The sequence below is a fragment of the Populus trichocarpa genome, chromosome 1, assembly GCF_000002775.5.
Source record: "Populus trichocarpa isolate Nisqually-1 chromosome 1, P.trichocarpa_v4.1, whole genome shotgun sequence".
NCBI lineage: Eukaryota > Viridiplantae > Streptophyta > Magnoliopsida > Malpighiales > Salicaceae > Populus > Populus trichocarpa.
The window spans coordinates 2,797,453-2,820,212 of record NC_037285.2 but is presented as its reverse complement, the minus strand read 5'-3'; the positions used below and the strand labels follow the sequence as shown (position 1 = coordinate 2,820,212).

The 22,760-nt window shown below is 33.6% G+C and overlaps 2 protein-coding genes across 17 annotated transcripts in view; both read left to right on the top strand.

Moving 5' to 3' along the window:
- The window catches only part of LOC7476788 (wall-associated receptor kinase-like 22), a 151,579-nt gene extending 141,351 nt beyond the window's left edge, over window positions 1-10,228 (top strand). The window contains exons 5-6 of the mRNA XM_052455262.1: window positions 2,510-2,768; window positions 9,971-10,228. Of these exons, the coding sequence (XP_052311222.1) occupies window positions 2,510-2,768; window positions 9,971-10,078 (367 nt within the window). The 3' untranslated portion in view covers window positions 10,079-10,228. The remainder of the gene's footprint in view (window positions 1-2,509; window positions 2,769-9,970) is intronic.
- Window positions 1-22,760, top strand: part of LOC112326133 (wall-associated receptor kinase-like 22) — a 129,057-nt gene that overhangs the window by 84,984 nt on the left and 21,313 nt on the right. For 3 of the 16 annotated variants that reach the window (XM_052455266.1, XM_052455265.1, XM_052455310.1), the window contains exon 2: window positions 6,783-6,967. The exons of 5 other annotated variants lie outside the window; for them this stretch is intronic. In XM_052455266.1, the coding sequence (XP_052311226.1) occupies window positions 6,783-6,967 (185 nt within the window). Of the gene's footprint in view, window positions 1-6,434; window positions 6,747-6,782; window positions 6,968-7,368; window positions 7,483-22,760 lie in introns of all 16 variants that reach the window. 8 more of the 16 variants (XM_052455320.1, XM_052455315.1, XM_052455307.1 and 5 more) reach the window with 6 other exon arrangements.

Sequence of the window (22,760 nt, the reverse complement as noted above, 5' to 3'; positions counted from 1 at the left end):
ATATCAGGAAATTTTAATTTTTTTGGTATGGTTTTGTGTGTGTGTGTGTGTGTGTGTGTGTGTGTGTGTTTTTTTTTTTTGAAGTGTTTAACATTGCTATTGTTGAACGAGTGTTTTTTATACTAATCGATTCGGTATGTTTGACTTGGAAAATTCTCCATTTGCACTTCAAGAAGAAAAAAACCATTTGTAAAAAAGAAAGTGATTTTTTTGTGGGAATAAAAAGAAAAGTGGTAAGTTAATTAAAAAAAATTAGGTTAATTGATTTATTTATCTTTATGTATTGGATTTATTCTTCCATGTGTTATTTTAAGAAATTTTTAAGAAATTTTCACTCTTCTTATGCACGGATATATATATATATATATATTCTCTTATATACTCTTTTTTGCTATTGTGTGGATAAAATACCCCTAAGACCTCCAACATAAAAATTAAGTCTTAAAATATATCAAAGTTTTTTTAAAAAAAAAAAACTTAACAAAACATGAAAAATCCATAAAATAGAAAAAAACTAAATTAAAAAAAATATTTTTTTAAAAAATAAAACCTAGAAATGAAAAAACCTAGAGTATTATAGAATGTATCTATATAGAAAATATTATAGGTATACTATATAGGAAATATTATAGTCATACTTTTATGTTGTAACCTCCATCATTACTATTATATATTGCCCTACACATATATATAAAAAAATGTTGGCTAACTAATAGGTTAAGCCTCCCAATTATTTTCAACTTGATATCAGAGTCTTCTGCCGTCAAAACTTTTCTCTCCCTCTCCCCCCTGTAGCCAGCCTCCTCTCTCACTCTTCTAAATGGACTCTACTGCTGCTACCGCCTTCTCTTTCCCACCAAACCGGTGGTGCAGCCCAGCTGGCCAGCCACTAAGAAGCTGTTGTCGCTGGTTCTTTTTCCCACTAGTAGCAGCCCCAACCTGCAGAGCCGAACCATGGTTCCTTCTCCCATGTTTCTGTTGCAACTCTTCACATCATGGGGGCAATAACTCGCTCTATCGTTGTGTTGTCCAACACTCATCAAGTGATCTCTTTGAAGCTTACGACCACCAACTATCTTTATTGGGGAATGCAGATAAAGTCATATATTCTTGGTTAAAGTATTTTTCACTTTGTCGATGACTCAGTGTCGTGCTCCCTCTCAAGTTTCTGACATTTTAAATAGATCATAGATATTTGAAAAGAAAAATCGGTAGCTAATAAAAAATTTGAAAAATCCATATCCTGTGAAACTTATTGTGTTGCCATAGATATAATATCTAGTTGTGAGGCTTTGTTGACATGAATTTTTTTTTTATTATTATTATTCAAGTAAGTTTTTTTTTTTCACTTTTCAATTTTTTTTTAATGTTTTGTGGGTTTTTCATGCTTTTTTTATATTTTTTTTGTAATTGTTTGTCTTTTCAAAATTAGATTTTCTTTTGGAGGTTGTTGTGGCTTTTTTGTTCAAAATAGTGAAAAGATATATAAGGAAAAAAAATGTGAATATACAATAACATATAAGAATTTTTAAAAAAAATTATATAAAAAAATATACGGCAGAAGGTTACCTCAACCCAAAAAAGATTTAGCCACCTTGTTGACATAGATTGTTGTTCAATAATAATACGTATGTATGTATCTAACAATTTTTATTTTTTTTCTCTGGCGAGCAATGGCAGTTCTAGGTGCAGCCACTGGATTGTTGTTGCTGCTTGTTGGTATTTGGCGGTTATATAAACTTGAAAAAAAAAGGAAGAACATTGAACTGAAGAAGAAGTTCTTCAAACAAAATGGTGGTTTATTGCTGCAGCAACAATTATCCTCAAGTGATGGAAGCATTCAGAAAACAAAAATATTTACTTCCAAGGAGCTGGAAAAGGCAACCGATCGTTTTAATGATAATAGAATACTTGGTCAAGGTGGCCAAGGAACTGTTTATAAAGGAATGCTAGCAGATGGAAGCATCGTTGCTGTTAAAAAATCCAAAATGATGGATGAAGAAAAGTGGGAAGAATTTATCAATGAGGTCGTCATCCTTTCACAACTCAATCATAGAAATGTGGTGAAGTTGCTAGGTTGTTGTTTAGAGACGGAGGTTCCTCTGCTAGTCTATGAATTCATTCCCAATGGAAATCTCTTTGAGTATATTCATGACCAGAAGGAGGAGTTCGAGTTTTCATGGGAAATGCGACTAAGGATTGCTACTGAAGTTGCTAGGGCACTTTCTTACCTTCATTCCGCAGCATCCATTCCGATTTATCACCGTGATATTAAGTCTACAAATATACTGTTAGATGAGAAGTTCAAAGCAAAAGTATCAGATTTCGGAACTTCAAGATCGATCACCATTGATCAAACTCATCTAACCACTCATGTTCAAGGCACTTTTGGATACTTGGACCCAGAGTACTTCCAGTCTAGCCAATTTACCGGAAAAAGTGACGTCTACAGTTTTGGTGTTGTTCTTGCAGAGCTCTTGAGTGGGCAAAAACCAATTTCTTATGAAAGGCCGGAAGAGAGGAGAGGTTTAGCCACTCATTTTATTCTTTTGATGGAAGAGAACAAGATATTTGATATTCTTGATGAACGACTTATGGGGCAGGACCGTGAAGAAGAAGTTATCGCAGTCGCTAATCTTGCAAGAAGATGCTTGAACTTGAATGGAAGGAAACGGCCAACAATGAGAGAAGTCGCGATAGAATTGGAGCAGATTCGGCTGTCAAAAGGAGCTCTTCATGCACAACAAAGTAGTAAAGAACTTGAAAACATCTGGGAGGAAGTTCCCAACGTATGGGAAATTGCTGGGCCTACTACTTCAGTAACAATTGGCGATTTTAGAAATGGCACGGCTCCATCTTTGGATGTCCAAACATTGATTTCTCACGAAACATGGTGATTAAGTACATCCATGACATTTATGTTCATTTGATTTGCATGAGTTTTAGACAATTTTAAGATTTTTTCATTGTATTTCCCTTCATCAGACGTTCCGAAACTAATAAAATAACATGTATAATAATTAGTATTTTGTGCCTTGTGGTAGTACTATTTATGATCTCTCCGTGTGATTTTATCACTCCTTTGACTTTCTCTATCTCACCCCAATCCCAGCAAAAGTTACTCTAAATCCGAAAGTTGAAAGCTTATATTTTAGTTTCAATAATAGTTATTAAATTTGGTCTAATTTGGCTCAGCTTTTAATTTAAATAAAAAAATTAATCATATCAAATTTAATATCATTTATAAAAAAATAATTCATTAAATAATCCAATAACATGCACCCTTTTTTAAATTAAATGGTTTTTTTAGTCCATCTTCTTCTTCTTTTATCACACCCTTATACACCCAAATTAATGAACAATTATATCACATTTATTAAGGAAGGCAAGATTCAAAAATAAAAAACTAAAATAAAAATAAAACAAAAGGAGATGGTTTTGCTAGAATTGCTGCTATACATATATTTTAGTTCCCCAACTTTTTAAATTATAAGCTTTTAATTCTTAATAATTTATAAAATTTAATTTCAATCCTAAACTTTATTTTTTTTTTTATTGGTCTCTAGTTTGAAAGAGTGGCTAGATTTTTTTGGTAGAGAAATAAAATCTTGATTGAGATTGATTCAAGAAAAACATGAAATATGTCTCTTTTATCCCAACTATGTCCATCTTTTTTTATTTGAGATATTATCAAATGCTATTTTAGCAACGTGTTAATGAATTAATTTTTATTTTTTTATTTTTCTCTTTTTTAAATATCAAAACTATAAAAATGTATTAAACTAGAGAGAACAAATTAAACAGATACTTAAGCCAGGCTTTAGCTGCTTAATTTTACATAAAACACACAAATTCAAAATTATTAGTCTTTAATTTTAAGTCATCATTATCAATTTGTCAAGAATATCTTTATTAATTGGATTTCTCCATTAGTTTAGCAAAAACAAAATGTTTAAAGAAATTATTTAATTCTTAAATCTTGTTGTATCATCGTTATGAATTGGTCATCAGTTGATTCGGTACTATAAAGCTGCTTTCCTCAAACATTAAAATTAAATAATTTGTTCCTTGACTCTATGATCTGCAATATTGATACAGTTAATTTTTTTATTTTTTTTCTTTTTAATTAATTTTTTTCATTTAGTTTAGTTTGTTAATGTTAAATTTATTTCTATTTAATTATCAGAATTTCATGACACGTATCCCGGGCTTGACGGGTTAACCTGGTTTGACGGTTTAACCCAGTTAACCCGTCAATTTTTTTTTCTATTTAGTTATTAAACTTTCATGACGTGAATCCCAGGTTTGACGGGTTAACCCAGTTAATTTAGATTTTTTTTTCTTTTTTTTCATTAGTTTTTTTTCTTCGTGTTGATTTTTTTCTTTGTTTTTTTTTTCATTAATCTATTTAATTATCATACTTTTATAGCACGACCTTGCAGTCAGACTCACATCCAAGACTATTAAGTCTGGTGTTGCAGCCAAATTCACTTAAACTTAGATCATGTAAGTTTAATATTGTTATTAATATTATAAATATTATTTTTGGGTCAAGCGTTACAGTCAAACACAAGACTCTTAGATATAACTTTACAGGAAGACCTAACATTTTTAAATTTTATTTTTATTTTATTTTATTTATATATAAAAAAATTAACCTGCCGAATCACCGCCGAATCAAGCGGGTGATGTAACTAGTTTAATTCTTAAATCTTGTTGTATCATCGTTATGAATTGGCCGTCATCAGTTGATTCGGTACTATAAAGCTGCTTTCCTCAGACATCAAAATTAAATAATTTGTTCCTTGACTCTATGATCTGCAATATTGATACAGTTAATTGCAGGAGAATATTTAAAGAATTTTCCCATGTCAAAATAGATTAATTTATTGATGGAATGATTTCAGTGAATAATTATTAACTAATAAGGTTATTGCCATGCATATCACATAGTCAAACTGGATATTTGTCTCTTCAGTGACAAATTCAGCGCAAAAGTTATCACTGCCAGAAGCTGCTTGGAAAGTTATTTATTTATTATAATTCGATGCTTTCTTTCTTTGCTAATCTAATTTCTAATGGACAAATTTGTTTTTGAAATGGTTAATATCAAATTAAAAATGGAATCCACTCACATTTTGAATTAATATTTTGTTTGATAATGTTCTCTATTTTAACATGAAATATTTATATAACTAAAATCAATTCTAAATAAATAAAAGATTCTAAAAAATCTTTGGTTGATAAAAATTTTAAATCCATAAAGTTTTTATTTTACATTGAAAGATTACAAGTATATATAGTGGTGTTTTAGAAAATTAAAATTATAAACTCTATAACACATGTAACATTTTAAAATCTTCCTTACTACTGAAGGAATATATATTTTAAAATTATTAAATGTATATTGGATACAAATATATTTCTTAAAATTGTTTTCTAAAAAAATAAGTTTTATCAAGTTTTTCAAACTGTTGAATATTTGTGTAATCTTAAAATATTTGAGGAGTTTGGTTATAATTTATTATTAATCTTCTTACTCGAGGGTGGTTTAGTGTCGACTCTTAAGATAACAGTCAAATTGTCTAAAGTTATTAAAGATTTCATAGTTGAATAATTAGGAGCTTGGATCTATGTTATTAGACATTTTTAATTCTTTTTCGAGCTTGGATTGAGTTTTTGAAGTTTACTTGTGCTTCAGAGAAACTTCTCGGATGTTTCTTCTTGTTTTTGATGATGAACTCCCCTCATTTGACTATTCAATGATCACATTATAATAAGATCTTGGCATGCACTCAAGAGAAACGACTTTTCTTCCCCTGTTTTATTCATAGCATCGTCGTCTACACGCTATTCTCTTTAGTTTTAGACGACTAATCGTCTTCGAATTGGTTAGACGAAAGTCACCATCACTCAATTTGAGAATCTTAATTTATAGTCTTGTGGAATTTATACATTATTAATCAAAGCTTGGAAGTTGGAAAGAAACATCCCAACTCCAAATCTTACGTACGAATACTCGAATTTAAAATATGGGTGCATTGCTTCAAAGGCCACCATATTATATATATAGATAGATTGAGAGAGAACTTTTCATTGAATTTGCTTCAAATTATTTGGACAGTTCGTTTACTCTTTTAAGGCAGTCTTCTCTGTCTCAATTGGTATTTTTTTTCTCACAAATATAGGGAGCAAAGAAAGATCTCCCCCCCCCCCCCCCCCCTCTCTCTCTCCCCTTCCATTATTGATCTCCAGCAGCATCTAAATCTGCAATAGAAGGGAAGGGATGATTCCTCGTAGTGTCTCTCTAATTTTTTTCCTGCTATTTCTAGTTCCTGAAATAGCAACTGTATCAGCACTAATTATGGCGAGGCCTAATTGTACAGAGACTTGTGGAAACATTAGCATCCCTTTTCCATTTGGAATAGGAGCAGGTTGTTACATGAATGACTGGTTCTCAGTTGATTGCAACAAAACAACTGCGGATTCTCCCAGCAGGGCTTTCTTAAGCAGGATCAACATGGAGGTCTTGGAGATTTCAATAAGGGACATGAGTAATATGGTTCGAGTAAACAGTCCAATAATTTCCTCCGGCTGTTCTGGTAGAGGTGCCAACTCAGCCATTAATATGACTGGAAGTCCTTTCGCCTTCTCTTCCTCAAATATCTTCACCGCAATGGGCTGCAACAATCGTGCTTTATTGAACGGAATTGAGCCAGAAATTGTTGGGTGCACGTCAACTTGCGGTGCTAATAATTTGACTAGTAATTCTAGTGCAGAAGGTAAAGAAAATAGTTACTGTTCTGGTAACAATTGCTGCCAGACCACAATTCCCTCGAGTCTCCAGGTGTTCAACGCGAGTTTGGGGACCCCAGATCACCCTATTAATGATCAAGGCAGGAATGAATGCAAGGTAGCTTTTATAGTAGAGGAAGAATGGTTCCGGAACAATATATCAAGTCCCGAGGTGGTGAAAGATATGCAATATGTTCCAGTAATCCTGGATTGGGATATGTATTATGGTACTGACATCCCTGAAGGTGTAAAGAATTCTGATGCAAAGTCTTGCAGCCGGGGTTCGACAACGTGGGGTTCGACAACGTGGGGTTTGAGTACAGTAACATATTCCAATTCAACTACTTGTTGGTGCTTCCCGGGCTATGATGGCAATCCGTATCTTCCTGATGGATGCACTGGTATGATTCGAACACGCTTAATGTGATTTAATCTTTTTTTTTTAAAGAAAAAATAATTGAGTACTGAAGCTTTAGAATAGAGTTGAAGCATAAATTCACCATGCAATATCATTCTACTTTTGAATGGCTCCAATCACATGAATATATTCACTCATTGGATTTCCTGAATCAGATATCGATCAGTGCAAAATTCCCGGGTTAAATTTGTGTTCGGGGATGACAAAATGTGTGAATGTGCCGGGGTTGTACAAGTGCGAGCTTGACAAAGCTAAGATCACATTCTTGAGTAAGTTCCTGTCTCTGAATTCTTTTTTCCTTCGTAATTTATAGGAACCAGAAACATCGGTTTAGAGGATAAATTGTGTTTGGAAGACAGTCTGAGAGAATGGAATGGGAGCTACGAGAAAATTAATTCTCGTCCATGACTGCCTTTTTTTTCTCCCCAAAATGGATAGATTGAGGCAATGACGATATAGTACTTCCTTAATTATTAATTTACATCTTTACCCTTCTCTATGTACCCTTGGTTCTCCTGTAAATCATAGCATACGATATAATTCTGTTCTTTTTAATTTCACCTTCTTTTTCTTTCTTTTTTTAATTAATTAAATACAGACAAGAACTGGATACTTAATGTATAATTATCTATAATTACGCTTTTCCACTTATATCAGAAAATTTTAAATTTTTTGTATGGTTTTTTCTTTCTTGCGTGTTTGATGTGTTTGACATTGCTATTGTTGAACAGTGTTTTTTATACTAATCAATTTGGTTTGTACGTTTTGCTTGGAAAGTTGTAAAAACAATATTTGTAAAAACAAATATTGGTATGTTAATTAAAAAATTAGGTTAATTGATTTATTTATCTTTATGTATTGGATTTATTCTTGCATGTGTTATTTAAAAAAAAATTTTCAGTCTTCGTATGCACGGATATATAGATATTTTCTCTTATATACTCTTTTGTTACTGTTTGGATGAAAATACCCCCAAGACCTCCAACATAAAAATTAAAATATATCAAAGTTAAAAAAACGAAATTATAAAAACTTAACAAAACATGAAAAACCAATAAAATAGAAAAAAAAATTAAAAACACATTTTAAAAAAAAAAACCTAGAATGAAAAAACCTGGAGAATACCAAAACATTTTAAATAGATCATAGCTATTTTTTTAAAAATGGTAACTAATAAAATTTTTGAAAATCCATATCCTGTGAAACTTATTTTGTTGCCAAAGATATAATTAATTTCTAGTTGTGAGGCTTTGTTGGCATGATTTTTTTATTTTTTATATTATTCAAGTAAGTTTTTTTTGTTCACTTTTCAATTTTTTTTATGTTCTTATGTTTTGTGGGCTTTTCATGCTTTTTTTATTTTATTTTTGTAATTGTTTTAGGCTTTTTAAAATTAAATTTTCTTTTGGAGGTTGTTGTGGCCTTTTTGTTCAAAATAGTGAAAGGATATATGAGGAAACAAATATGAATATACAATAACATATAGGAATTTAAAAATATATATATATAAAAAAAATATATACGGCAGAAGGTTACCTCAACCCAAAAAAGATTTAACCACCTTGTTGACATGGATTGTTGTTCAATAGTAATACGTATGTATGTATCTAACAATTTTTTATTTTTTTTCCCTTGCGAGCAATGGCAGTTCTAGGTGCGGCCACTGGATTGTTACTGCTGCTTGTTGGTATTTGGCGGTTATATAAACTTGTAAAAAAAAGGAAGAACATTGAACTGAAGAAGAAGTTCTTCAAACGAAATGGTGGTTTATTGCTGCAGCAACAATTATCATCAAGTGATGGAAGCATTCAGAAAACAAAAATATTTACTTCCAAGGAGTTGGAAAAGGCAACCGATCGTTTTAATGATAATAGAATACTTGGTCAAGGTGGCCAAGGAACTGTTTATAAAGGAATGCTAGCAGATGGAATGATCGTTGCTGTTAAAAAATCCAAAATGGTGGATGAAGAAAAGTTGGAAGAATTTATCAATGAAGTCGTCATCCTTTCACAACTCAATCATAGAAATGTGGTCAAGTTGCTAGGTTGTTGTTTAGAGACGGAGGTTCCTCTGCTAGTCTATGAATTCATTCCCAATGGAAATCTCTTTGAGTATATTCATGACCAGAAGGAGGAGTTCGAGTTTTCATGGGAAATGCGACTAAGGATTGCTACTGAAGTTGCTAGGGCACTTTCTTATCTTCATTCCGCAGCATCCATTCCGGTTTATCACCGTGATATCAAGTCTACAAATATAATGTTAGATGAGAAGTTCAGAGCAAAAGTATCAGATTTCGGAACTTCAAGATCAATCGCCATTGATCAAACTCATCTAACCACTCATGTTCAAGGCACTTTTGGATACTTGGACCCAGAGTACTTCCAGTCTAGCCAGTTTACCGGAAAAAGTGACGTCTACAGTTTTGGTGTTGTTCTTGCAGAGCTCTTGAGTGGGCAAAAACCAATTTCTTATGAAAGGCCGGAAGACAGGAGAAGTTTAGCCACTCATTTTATTCTTTTGATGGAAGAGAACAAGATATTTGATATTCTTGATGAACGACTTATGGGGCAGGACCGTGAAGAAGAAGTTATCGCAGTCGCTAATCTTGCAAGAAGATGCTTGAACTTGAATGGAAGGAAACGGCCAACAATGAGAGAAGTCGCGATAGAATTGGAGCAGATTCGGCTGTCAAAAGGAGCTCTTCATGCACCACAAAGTAGGAAAGAACTTGAAAACATCAGGGATGAAGTTCCCAACGTATGGGAAATTGCTGGGCCTCCTACTTCAGTAACAATTGGCGATTTTAGAAATGGCACGGCTCCATCTTTGGATGTCCAAACATTGATTTCTCACGAAACATGGTGATTAAGTACATCCATGACATTTATGTTCATTTGATTTGCATGAGTTTTAGACAATTTTAAGATTTTTTCATTGTATTTCCCTTCATCAGACGTTCCGAAACTAATAAAATAACATGTATAATAATTAGTATTTTGTGCCTTGTGGTAGTACTATTTATGATCTCTCCTGTGATTTTATCACTCCTTTGACTTTCTCTATCTCACCCCACTCCCAGCAAAAGTTACTCTACCATATTTGTTTTCTGGAAAGTGGTTTCTGAAAAATTACTTTCCAAACTTTCCAGTGTTTGTTTGCTGTTAGGAAAGTTGGTCAACGGAAAACACTTTTCAGTCAAAGAAAAATTTAACTTGGTTTCTAAGAAAGTGTTTTCCTGAAAAATTTGGGCAGAAAACACTTTCCAGAAGTTGTGAAAAATTTAGAAATGTCATATTATTTGCTGATTATATCAAATTTGGTCCTCAAACTTTTGATTGTGATTGCTATAAATATTTTGCTTTGAATATTTATTTTTCAATTTCATCTCTTAAAATTTAATTTTTATATCAACTTTGGTCCTCATTTTTATAATTGTTATTTGCTTTTCCCTTATTATTTTTTTATTGAAATTTTTTATCTATCAAATTTGATCCTCATTCTTTTGATTGTTACTTAGTTTATTTGAAATAATTTATGAAATGTTAGTTATTATTATTTTAATTTCTTCATCTTTTATTTTTTTTATTTTTTAGATTTGATCTCTATTATTTTGATTATTATTTATTTTATTTGAGATAATTTATGATTTTTTTTAATTTCATTCTCATTCAACTTTTTAATTTATAAGATTTGTTCCTCATTATTTTAATAAACTTGAGAAAAATAAAACATTAATAAGTTATTTTTCAGCTTAGTTTCCATGACATAACCAAACACTGGAAAGTGTTTTCCAACTTATTTTTCATTACACTACCAAACATCAGAAAATTATTCACTTTCCCGGAATTCACTTTCCAAAAGGAAACTACTTTCCAGCAAACAAACGGGGCCTAAATCCGAAAGTTGAAAGATTATATTTTAGTTTCAATAATAGTTATTAAATTTGATCTAATTTGGCTCAGCTTTTAATTTAAATAAAAAAATTAATCATATCAAATTTAATATCATTTAAAAAAAAATAATTCATCCAATAATCCAATAACATGCACCCTTTTTAAATTAAATGGTTTTTTTAGTCCCTCTTCTTCTTCTTTTATCACACCCTTATACACCCAAATTAATGACCAATTATATCACATTTATTAAGGAAGGCAAGATTCAAAAATAGAAAAATAAAATAAAAGGAGATGGTTTTGCTAGAATTGCGGCTATACATATACTTTAGTTCCCCAACTTTTTAAATTATAAGCTTTTAATTCTTAACAATTTATGAAATTTAATTTCAATCCTAAACTTTATTTTTTAAAAATTTATTGGTGCCTAGCTTGAAAGAGTGGCTAGATTCTTTTGGTAGAGAAATAAAATCTTGATTGAGATTGATTCAAGAAAAACATGAAACATGTCTCTTTTATCCCAACTATGTCCATCTTTTTTTATCTTGAGATAGTATCAAATGCTATTTTAGCAACTTGTTAATGAATTAAATTTTTTTTCTTCTCATTTTTCTTTTCTTAAAATATCAAAACTATAAAAATGTATTAAACTAGAGAGAACAAATTAAACAGATACTTAGGCCAGGCTTTAGCTGCTTAATTTTACATAAAACACCCAAATTTAAAATTTATTAGTGTTTAATTTTAAGTCATCATTATCAATTTATCAAGAATATCTTTATTAATTTGATTTCCATTAGTTTATAGCCAAAAAATATGTTTAAAGAAATTGTTTAATTTTTTAATCTTGTTGTATCATCGTTATGAATTGGTCATCAGTTGATTCGGTACTATAAAGCTGCTTTCCTCAAACATCAAAATTAAATAATTTGTTCCTTGACTCTATTTTTTTTTTTTTTTGAAAGATACTTATATCATTAAACACCAAAATCTGGCGAGATTAGTACATAAGCTGCAAAATATCATATTATGGCAAAATGCCATAAAAAAGACAAACCGCAGTCTAAGGGAAAATAGAAGCAAAAAAACCAGAAAATCACATATAACCCTGCACAGAGAGGACAACGAGGTAATGGAGCCTGGGAGAACTAGCAATATCCATCATAATGAACTCATAGTTAAGCTTTCCTTTACAAAACAAAACAGGTATAATCTCAAAAGCATAACAGCAGAAGACATATAAGCAGAGCCACAAGATTGATGGTTGGGTCAAAACCAGGCAACAAATTCACTTGATCTCTGCACTCCTTGTTTAGCCATACAATTTGCCATGCAATTACTTTCATGAAAGATATGGGAGAAGGTGATTGAGCCAAAATATGCTTTCACTCTATTAACAAAGGAGAAAAGATTGTGATGCTTCCAGGGGCAGTTGTGAGGCTTATGCATCCAGCTAATAACATGGCAGAATCAGATTCTATGATGAGATGTTGATGATGGAGGAGACAATTAGATGCTGATAGTTCAATGGCTTTGACAATAGCCCTCAACTCAGCAATATTAGAATCTAAAATCCCAACTGGAACAGAGAACATACCGAGAAGATGGTCGTGGTGATTTTGCAGCACACCACCTATTCCAGAGGGGCCTGGCTTACCAAGAGAATAGCCATCCACGTTCCATTTAAAACTATTAATCATAGGAGGAGATCACGTATTATTAATTCTGAAAGAGTGAGCATTGGACCACCGAAACAGGTCATCTGCGGATCTAATCAGATCTATAGGGGAGTATGGGAAATCAGAATGGATAGCTTTTAGCCATAGGCATAAACGGGTGATAATAAGAAAGAATATTGTATCATAGTCAGGTGTCTTCTGTTGGAAAATCAGATCATTTCGAAGAAGCCAAAGAGATCATGCCACTGAGAAAAACAACATAAGCCACGCCTTCCTCTGAAAGTGACCATGCACAAAAGAAGTCCACTAAGATCACATATCTGAGAAGCTCTTTGGGCAGCACCAAACTAAGCCCCACCACTAAATGATTTTGGACCAAATGAGCCGATGCTTATAGCAGTGCAGCAGGATATGGTCCACCGACTCTTCCTCCACTAGGCATATAGGGCAATTAGATTCTGAACTATCCAAAATACCTATTTGAACCAACATACACCGGGTGTTGATTATGTTAATGATAGCCATCCAGCAAAACATCTCTACCTTAGGAGGGACAATACCTTTCCAAATCCCAACAAAAGAGAAGCCATTATTTGTGGAAGGCTCGGGACTTAACAATCCACAGAGAGATTTCACTGAAAATCTTCCTGATTTATTGTCCTTCCATATTAGTCTATCCTCTCCATCTTTGTCCATGTGTACTATCGATAGGATTACATAAAGTTGATCTAGCAAACCAATGTTGCGCCCCCGCAGTGGTCTTATCCAGGAAAATACCCAAATCCATTCATACCCTTCCCACATTCCCATCTTATCAATGCTGGCTTCTTTGTCGTTGGATAATTGGAAAAGATTAGGGAAGTGCTCTGCTAAACAACTGTTATTGATCCAGCAATCAAGCCAAAACATAGTCTTCTTGCCATTTCCAATAAGAACCAGTGATTGTTCATTCATAATATCGTGCAGCCTATTATCTTTAACACAGTGATTGACAATCTGGGTCCATGTAGTTGCAGCTCCTGGAATAGGAGCTTGCAGTAGCAGTTTAGAATAGTTGGTGTTGTGAATGCTTTTGATCACATCCTTCCACATACTTGATTCCTCCAACCCAAACCTCCATAACCATTTAAATAGCAGAGCTTTGTTTTTATCCCTTAAGGATCCAACCCCAAGACCACTAGCATGTTTTGGTAGAGTAATAGTTGCCCAGCTGACATTGCATATTTTATGACTTTCCTCGTTTCTAGACCAGAGGAAGGATCGAAATTTCTATTCAATTTTGGAAGCTACCGTAGCAGGCATGGGGAACATAGATAGGTAGTAGATGGGAATATTACTGAGCACAGATTTAATCAAGCACAATCGGCCCCCAGTAGATAAGAATCTGCCTTTCCACGAAGCCAACCGGCAACTGATATTGCGCACAATAGGATTCCACATCATAGTTCTGCCCAAGTTTCCACCGATGGGGAGACCAAGATACATGAGAGGCAGCTGATCCTGCTTGCATCTTAGAAGTTGAGCAGTGAAGTTACATGTATGTGCTATTACACCCACACCGACAATACTACTTTTATAAAAGTTGACCTTCAGCCCCGAGACAAGTTCAAAGCATAATAGGATACGTTTAATGTTCGGCATGCTATATAAAGAGTTTGAACTGAAAATAAGGGTGTCGTCCGCAAACTGTAAGTGAGATATGATAGGCCTTATATTGCCGATGTTTATGCCCGTAGTCAATCCCAAATCACAGCCACGCTACAACATACAACTTAAACCCTAGACTGCAATATTGAAGAGAAACGGAGAGAGAGGATCTCCTTGGCTTAGGCCTTTTTCCAAGCAGAATTCCTCCGTGAGAGACCCATTGACAAGCACAGACATCTTCATCGTTGATATGCATTGCATAATCCACCCTCGCCATCTACCTTTTTCTTCTTGATGAAGGAAAGAACCTCATTTGCAATCAAAACGCTGTCTAAAATTTGCCTCCCTTTGATGAAAGCATTTTGATGATTAGAGATGACTTCTGCCATAACATGTTTCAATCTGGTTGCCAGAATCTTCGAAAAGATCTTGTAGAGACTACCCACCAAACTGATAGTTCTGAAATCTGATAACTTGTTAGCACCTTTAATCTTCGGAATAAGAGTAACAAAAGTGCTATTGATACCTGCAAGAAGGAGATTAGTCCGATAGAATTCATCAACCATTTGGATAATGTCCCCACCTATAATGTTCCATGCTTTCTTAATGAAAAATAAGTTAATACCATCAGGACCTGGAGCTTTGTTTCCATCACAATCCCAAACAGCTGCTTTAATCTCTTCTACAGAAAACGGCAATTCTAGAGCAGCCGAGGATGAGGGCTGAAGCCTTGAAAATTCCAGGTTTGAACATGAAGCTCTAGGTCTGTTCTGGTGGGAGTATTGGTTGCAAAAAAAGTTAAAGACAGCTAGCTTCACATCAATTAGTTTGGATAGGATCTGCCCATCGACCTTTAGGCAGGCAAGCTGATTCTTTTTCTGTCTTGTTGTTGCAGCTAAATGAAAAAATCGGGTATTTTTATCTCCAAGCTTACACCACTGTATTCTTGACTTCTGATGCCAGGCAGACTCTTGAGCTCTATACAGGATTTTGAGTCGGGAGGCAATGGTATTGCTTCTAATCAGATCACCAGCCGCTAGGACCCTGCACTCTTTTTGATGATTTATTAAGTCAGCCTCAAGTTCTAGTTCTTTAATTCTGTAATTCATACTTCCCACAGTAGCTTTACTCCACTGCCGACATCTCTCTTTCAACATCTTTAAAGTTGGGACCATATTCCTTTTACCAGATTTTGAAACCGAAATTGAGCTCCAAAAACTCTGAATCATATTCCTGAAATCGGACGCGAGCCACCAACAATTCATGAAGCGAAAGGTTTCGGGCCCTAATTTGTAGAGTCTAGCAATAGATGCAGAGGCCTATGATCAGAAGAGTATTTTGAGAGACCGAATAAAGTAGAGGATGGGAAAGGTTGCAACCAATCCCCCGATAGAAAGATTCTGTCAATGCGGCTCGCCACATTACCTTGAGACCATGTAAACTTTCTCCCATTTAAGGGGAGCTCAATAAGATCACAACAATCAATGCAATTTTTAAATCTTGTCATGGAAGATGTTATTTATGAGTCGCCTTTCCTATCTGATGGGAACAAGGTTTCATTAAAATCACCCGCAAGGCACCACGGCTTGCTAACACTATCCCTGAATGTAACAAGATATTTCCATAGCTCATTCTTTAGGTTCCCAACATTCAGAGCATATACAAAAGAGACCAGGCAATCTAGATTGAACTGAGTGAAGATGCCTTCAACATGCAAAATATGACCATTCATAACAACAGAACAACTAGAGACACAAAAAAGATCTGGATTCCATATACATAATATCCCCCCCCCGAAAGGCCTAATGAGGGAACTGCATACCAAACCCTAGGATGATGACCCCATATAGCAGTAATAGTGAAATCATTCAAATTTTCCAATTTTGTTTCCAAAATACCTAGGATATCAAGATTAAATTTTCTACCAAGATTCCTCAAACATCTTTTCTTTTCTCTGCCCCCTAAGCCACACACATTCCATACAATGATACTACCCAAAGAAGTGATCACAGAGACCATACCTTCAGACTATTTAAGGCAGCAAATCACGTCTTCTTCCTTAGGATCCACTCTACCTGCTCTCGGTCTAGGAATCCCTGCAGTGTCTGAGTCATGACTGTGATATCGTCATGCCCTTGTAAAATAGCTTTTCCAACATCCCAGCAAGCAGTGGCTTCAGCCCAGTTATCAAGAAGTGCGGGCTTATTTGCTTCATCGCCAGCATTTGTGTCGGGTCTGTATATTGAACTACTTGCCTCATCCTCATGAATCAATTCCCTTCCAGATTTGATAATAGCATTTCTATTCTTGATCCCATTATCAGAAACTGAGTATTCAACAATTACTGTCTCAGAGTGCTTACCGCTGTGATTTCCCATTTGACGTGATTTCCTCCTCTTGAGAGATTGTGTTTTGCATGTGAGCTTCTTTGCTTTCTTTCTGTGGGATTTCCTGTTTCCTACTTCCAGAGCACAAAGCTCATATGGATCAGCAATAGGAGTGATAAAGGTTGTAAAAGATGGCCCAATGCTTGTTGAGTCAGCATTTGTTTCCGGGCCTATGCTGTAAGATTTCTGCTTTTTCTTACGACCCATCTTCTTCAGGTGTCCACTATCATAATCCCTATGTTGATCCAGCCCATCCTTAGCAAGAAAGCAAGAAACTTGTTGCACATCTACAGCTCTACATGCAACTGTATCCACCAATATATATTTGTAAGGTACCAAGGCTAACCGATTATCAACTTCGTACGTACGTTCATCAGATAAACCTGCATGTCTGCATAGCTCAGTAATTTCTGGGAAGAGGTACAATGGTGAAACTTCAGACGTGGTGAGTGTGCTGTCAATCTGAGTTTAGGTGCCCAACAAACCGGTGAAATCAGATTCAAATTCGGGTCTTTATCTTGTATCTATGTGAGTCGTTTCTGCCCTATTAGTTTCCTCACAAAAATCATTTTCATCGTCATCAAATAACACAGATGCTGAACACAGTGATACATCCACGGAGTGTTTGGCTGTTGTGAGAGAGGGGATGAACTCACCTTTGATTTCTTTCAAACTGACCTCAACCTGTACTCCATCGAGTTGGAGCATCACTTGATCATGTAAAGTTTCCAACTTTGTGGTTCGAATAAGAACCCTAATACCTGATATGGACCCCTGACTAACACAGGAAGTGTCGTATCCTACAATATTTCCCCAGCTCTGGAGCAGAAGATTAATACAGTTTCTGTTCCACCCTTCCATTGGCAAACCAAATATGGAGATCCAAGCGAATCTGTCATAAGCTCTACTCCTTGTTTCCCACTGTCTGAGATTGTTGAAGAGTGAATGCAGCACAGATCCTTCATTCCTTTGTTCTTGCACTGAGGCTAACTGATCCACATAGGTAACAATCACCTGGCTAGCTCCCAAGAAATGAAAGCTCGCAGCTTTGTCACTTGATTTTAAAACCGTTGCCTCCGGTGTTGCTACATGATTAGTACTTAAAAGTGCATTCTCATTAAGGCTTTATATCATCATATTGCACTAAAGTATCATTAAATTCCCTAACTAAAGCATGTTTTATAATAACAAGTCTGATAATATAATATATCTTTAATTTATGATAAATGCTTGTTTTGAATGCAGGTATATCTCATAATTCAAAGATTGATTGATGTGATTAACTATTAAAAATGAAGAGACAAAAAGAGGACTAGGCTAAGAGAAGAGATGCTGGTTCAATTCCAAACTGGAATACTATTCGGTTATTGGATCATAACTGAAGTTGTAGAGCTCGGATTTAGGTCTACTTTATATGGATAGAAAGCTAAGACATATACCTAAAACTTTCATGAAGAATCCAAGACTCAATTCTGCCGTTTTCAAGTTTAAATCTTAGCAACAACGGAGAAGTCGGAATCTGTCCTGCAGCTCAGACACTGTTCGGTTTTCAGCTCATATCTTGAGTTCTAGAAGTCCAAATGAGCTCTGGTTTTTTTTGTTGGAAAGCTAGGACAATTTCCCACAGCTTTCATGGAACAAAGGGCTCAAATTCTGATGTTAGCAATGATGTTTTAGCCAGCCAACAATATCAATAATCAGCCAACAATATCAATAACAAAGCAGCCAACAATGTCAAAAACCAGCCACCAAATCAATGGTTGGCCACCAACTATCTTCTTAGTCAACCAATCAATAGTTCTAAATCTTAGCCTATAAAAGGAGGCATTTGCCATGTATTTAATCATATTATTTTTCAGATCAAAATCATGTTCTTGCTTTTTCTCTTTATATCTTTGTAATGTTCAAGTTTTCTTTCATGTTATATTAATCTCTTGTTTATGCTTTTTCATTTCCTTTCATATACTTAGTTAACTTATATCATAATCATGTTCTTATCTTGTTTATTTATGTTTTTCTTCTTCATTATGTTTAGCTAAGTTAATTATGTCAAGGTGAAAAGGTTTCACTAATGGTGTTAGGATAGGTATAATATAAACTCAACATGGACTTCAATGTTTATATCCAAGAAAAATTGTTATTATCATGTCTTATCTTTTTATCTTACTAATTCTTAATACCTTGCTTGTTAAATGGTTAATCTAGATTTGTGTTGTATAACACTTGGTACATCAAATGCTTGATCCTTCATAGTTTTCGGCCGACATCGTTGTTATGATAGGACTTGATTTGTTGTTAATATAAGCTAGCAACATAAATGCCTAATGATATTTATAAGTATGGTGTTACTTAGACAAGATGATTAATATGATCATGTTAATAATTTATAATGAGCTAATAACGATAAATCATCCGATTGGAACCTTCTTTGTGTGTGGTTTCCAGTTGAGTAATAAAAAGAGTTTGTATTATATTTATTTAAAATACCATTAGTGGATCCTCTAACCTTGACATCTGTTTTATTATTGTTTAATCCTTACATCAATATTACATCTCAATGTTCTCTTCAACATCAATATCATTTTATTATTTGTAATTTATACAATTCACCTATTTGTGGTTCAACCCCGGTCTTACCGGGTTATTTATTACTTCGACACTCCTGCACTTGGGATAAGACATCAACTCTTTGATCGTGTCACTACATCAACATTTGGCAAGATATTTCCCACTAAGCTCCTATGCAACCATTCCTTATCCTCTTCTGTGGAGTTATACTGTATCATTCTCCTCTCCTTTGTGACCATTTGTTGTGGTTTGGATATGAGTACCTCAGCAAAGGATCTGTTATCTCTGAACATAAGTTGGGGTTTATGAGGTGATGCAGGTTTGGGTAGGGGTTTTGATGTTGGCAGGGGAGGTTTAAAAGATTGGCGTTTAGCTGGGTTCACTCTCAACTTATAGGAATCGAACCAAACGTTACTGGCTTGGTCACAAAGATCAGACACGGGCAAGGGTGATAGTATTTCCACAAAACCAAAGCGTCGTCCAAGAACTGTTTTCCGTTTGGACAGAAACAATTTGATAACCCGGCCAAACTTACCGAAAGTCTTTTTCAGGTCTTGATATTCCACCCACGAAGGGAATCTCTCAAAAAACAACTTAAGATGGTCTGGACTAGTAGGGGCATTGGCATAAGATGCCGGGCTAAAAGTTTTTGTGGAGGGTTTAGATGGTAAGACAGGGGAAGCGGCCTGGTGTGAAGTAAAGGTGACAGGGTAATCTGTTGAATTTGAGTAAGGAGATGTTGTTGTGGGTGGTTGAGGTAGGATTTGAAGATGTTGGTAGGGGGTTTTGTGAAGGTTTAGGGTTGATGATGCGATGACGGGCATGGGAGGGTGGTTTTTGGTGAAGGGTGTAGAGGATGCAGAGGGTGTCATTTTTGGTACTTGAATCAGAGACCTTTCACGGAGAGTTTCCAAGCACATGCTGTTCCTTGACTCTATGATCTGCAATATTGATACAGTTAATTGCAGGAGAATATTTAAAGAATTTTCCCATGTAAAAATAGATTAATTTATTGATGGAATGATTTCAGTGAATAATTATTAACTAATAAGGTTATTGCCATGCATATCACATAGTCAAACTGGATATTTGTCTCTTCAGTGACAAATTCAGCGCAAAAGTTATCACTGCTAGAAGCTGCTTGGAAAGTTATTTATTTATTATAATTCGATGCTTTCTTTCTTTGCTAATCTATTTTCAAATGGACAAATTTGTTTTTGAAATGGTTAATATCAAATTAAAAATGGAATTCACTCACATTTTGAATTAATATTTTGTTTGATAATGATCTCTATTTTAACATGAAATATTTATATAACTTAAATCAATTAAAATCTTCCTTACTACTGAAGGAATATTATTTTAAAATTATTAAATGTATTTTGGATACAAATATATTTCTTAATATTGTTTTCTAAAAAAGTAAGTTTTTGTCAAATTTCTCAAATTTCTCAAACTGTTGAATATTTGTGTAATCTTAAAATATTTGAGGAGTTTGGTTATAATTTATTATTAATCTTCTTACTCGAGGGTGGTTTAGTGTCGACTCTTAAGATAACAGTCAAATTGTCTAAAGTTATTAAAGATTTCATAGTTGAATAATTAGGAGCTTGGATCTATGTTATTAGACATTTTTTATTCTTTTCGACGTGATCCTCGGATTGAGTTTTTGAAGTTTACTTGTGCTTCAGAGAAACTTCTCCGATGTTTCTTGTTTTTGATGATGTAACTCCCCTCATTCGACTATTCAATGATCACTCTTAAATATTTAATTAATTTGTTGTGTCTTAGTTATTCAACTAATGAGGAAAAATGATTAAAGAACCCATTCAACCAAAAAATTTAAATTATTATGTGAGATCTCAAGATATGATTTATATTATTCTCTAACATACCCCTCAAGTGAAAACCATTTAAACTTGAAACTTGCATGAACGCACACTACCTTATACTTTATTTATTTTTTATTAAATAGATAAGGATGATAAGATTTAAATTCGTAATTGCTTAGTCATCAAGACTCTTAATTTTACATAAAACAAACAAATTCAAAATTTATTATTAGACTTTTTAAGTCGTCGTTATCAATTTGTCAAGAATATCTTTAATTGAGTTTTCATTAGTTTAGCAAAAAAATGTTTAAAGAAATATCAAAAACCAATTCAATCCAATAGCTTAAGTTGTTAGGTGAGGTCACAGAATATGATTTATATTATTTTCTAACATATATTTTCAAGTGAAAGCCCTTTGAACTTGAAACTTGCATAGGGACACATTACCTTATGCTTAATTTTTATCAAATAAATAGGGATAATAAGATTCGAACTCGTGACCGCTTGGTTATCAAGGCTCTGATACCATATAAAAAAATCAATTCAATCCAATAGTTTAATCTGTTATGTGAGATTACATGATATGATTTATATTATTCTTTAACAAAAAATTATTTAATTTTTAAATAATGTTGTATCATCGTTATGAATTGGTCATCAGTTGATTCGGTAGTATAGAAAGCTGCTTTCCTCGAACATCAAAATTAAATAATTTGTTCCTTGACTCTAATCTGCAAAATATTGATACAAGTAATTGCAGGAGATTTAAAGATTTTTTCCATGTCAAAAATATATTAATTTATTGATGGAATGATAAGACTGAATAATTATTAACTAATAAGGTTATTACCATGCATATCACATACATAGAGAAGAGTCAAACTGCATATTTGTCTCTTCAGTGACAAATTCAGCGCAAAAGTTATCCCTGCCAGAAGCTGCTTGGAAAGTTATTTATTTATTATAATTCGATGCTTTCTTTCTTTGCTAATCTAATTTCTAATGGACAAATTTGTTTTTGAAATGGTTAATATCAAATTAAAAATGGAATTCACTCACATTTTGAATTAATATTTTGTTTGATAATGTTCTCTATTTTAACATAAAAAATTAATATAACTAAATCAATTATAAATATATAAAAGATTAATTCTGAAAAATCTTTGGTTGATAAAGTTTTTAAATACATAAAGTTTTTATTTTACATTGAAAGATTACAAGTATATATATATAGTGGTGTTTTAGAAAAGTAAAATTATAAACTCTATAACACATGTAACATTTTAAAATCTTCCTTACTACTGAAAGAATATTTTAAAATTATTAAATGTAATTTTGGATACAAATATTTCTTAATTAATATTTTTAATCTCTCACCAATCCTTTACCAAACTGCTAATTTTAATCTTTCTACTCCATTTTCCAATTAATATGTGCTAGATTAAACTAGTACCCATGTAAATTTTCTAATCCAGACAATTGAATCCACTTGTCCCCCTGCTAGATTAAACTAGTGAGCCTAGAACATGCCTATAAAGTCT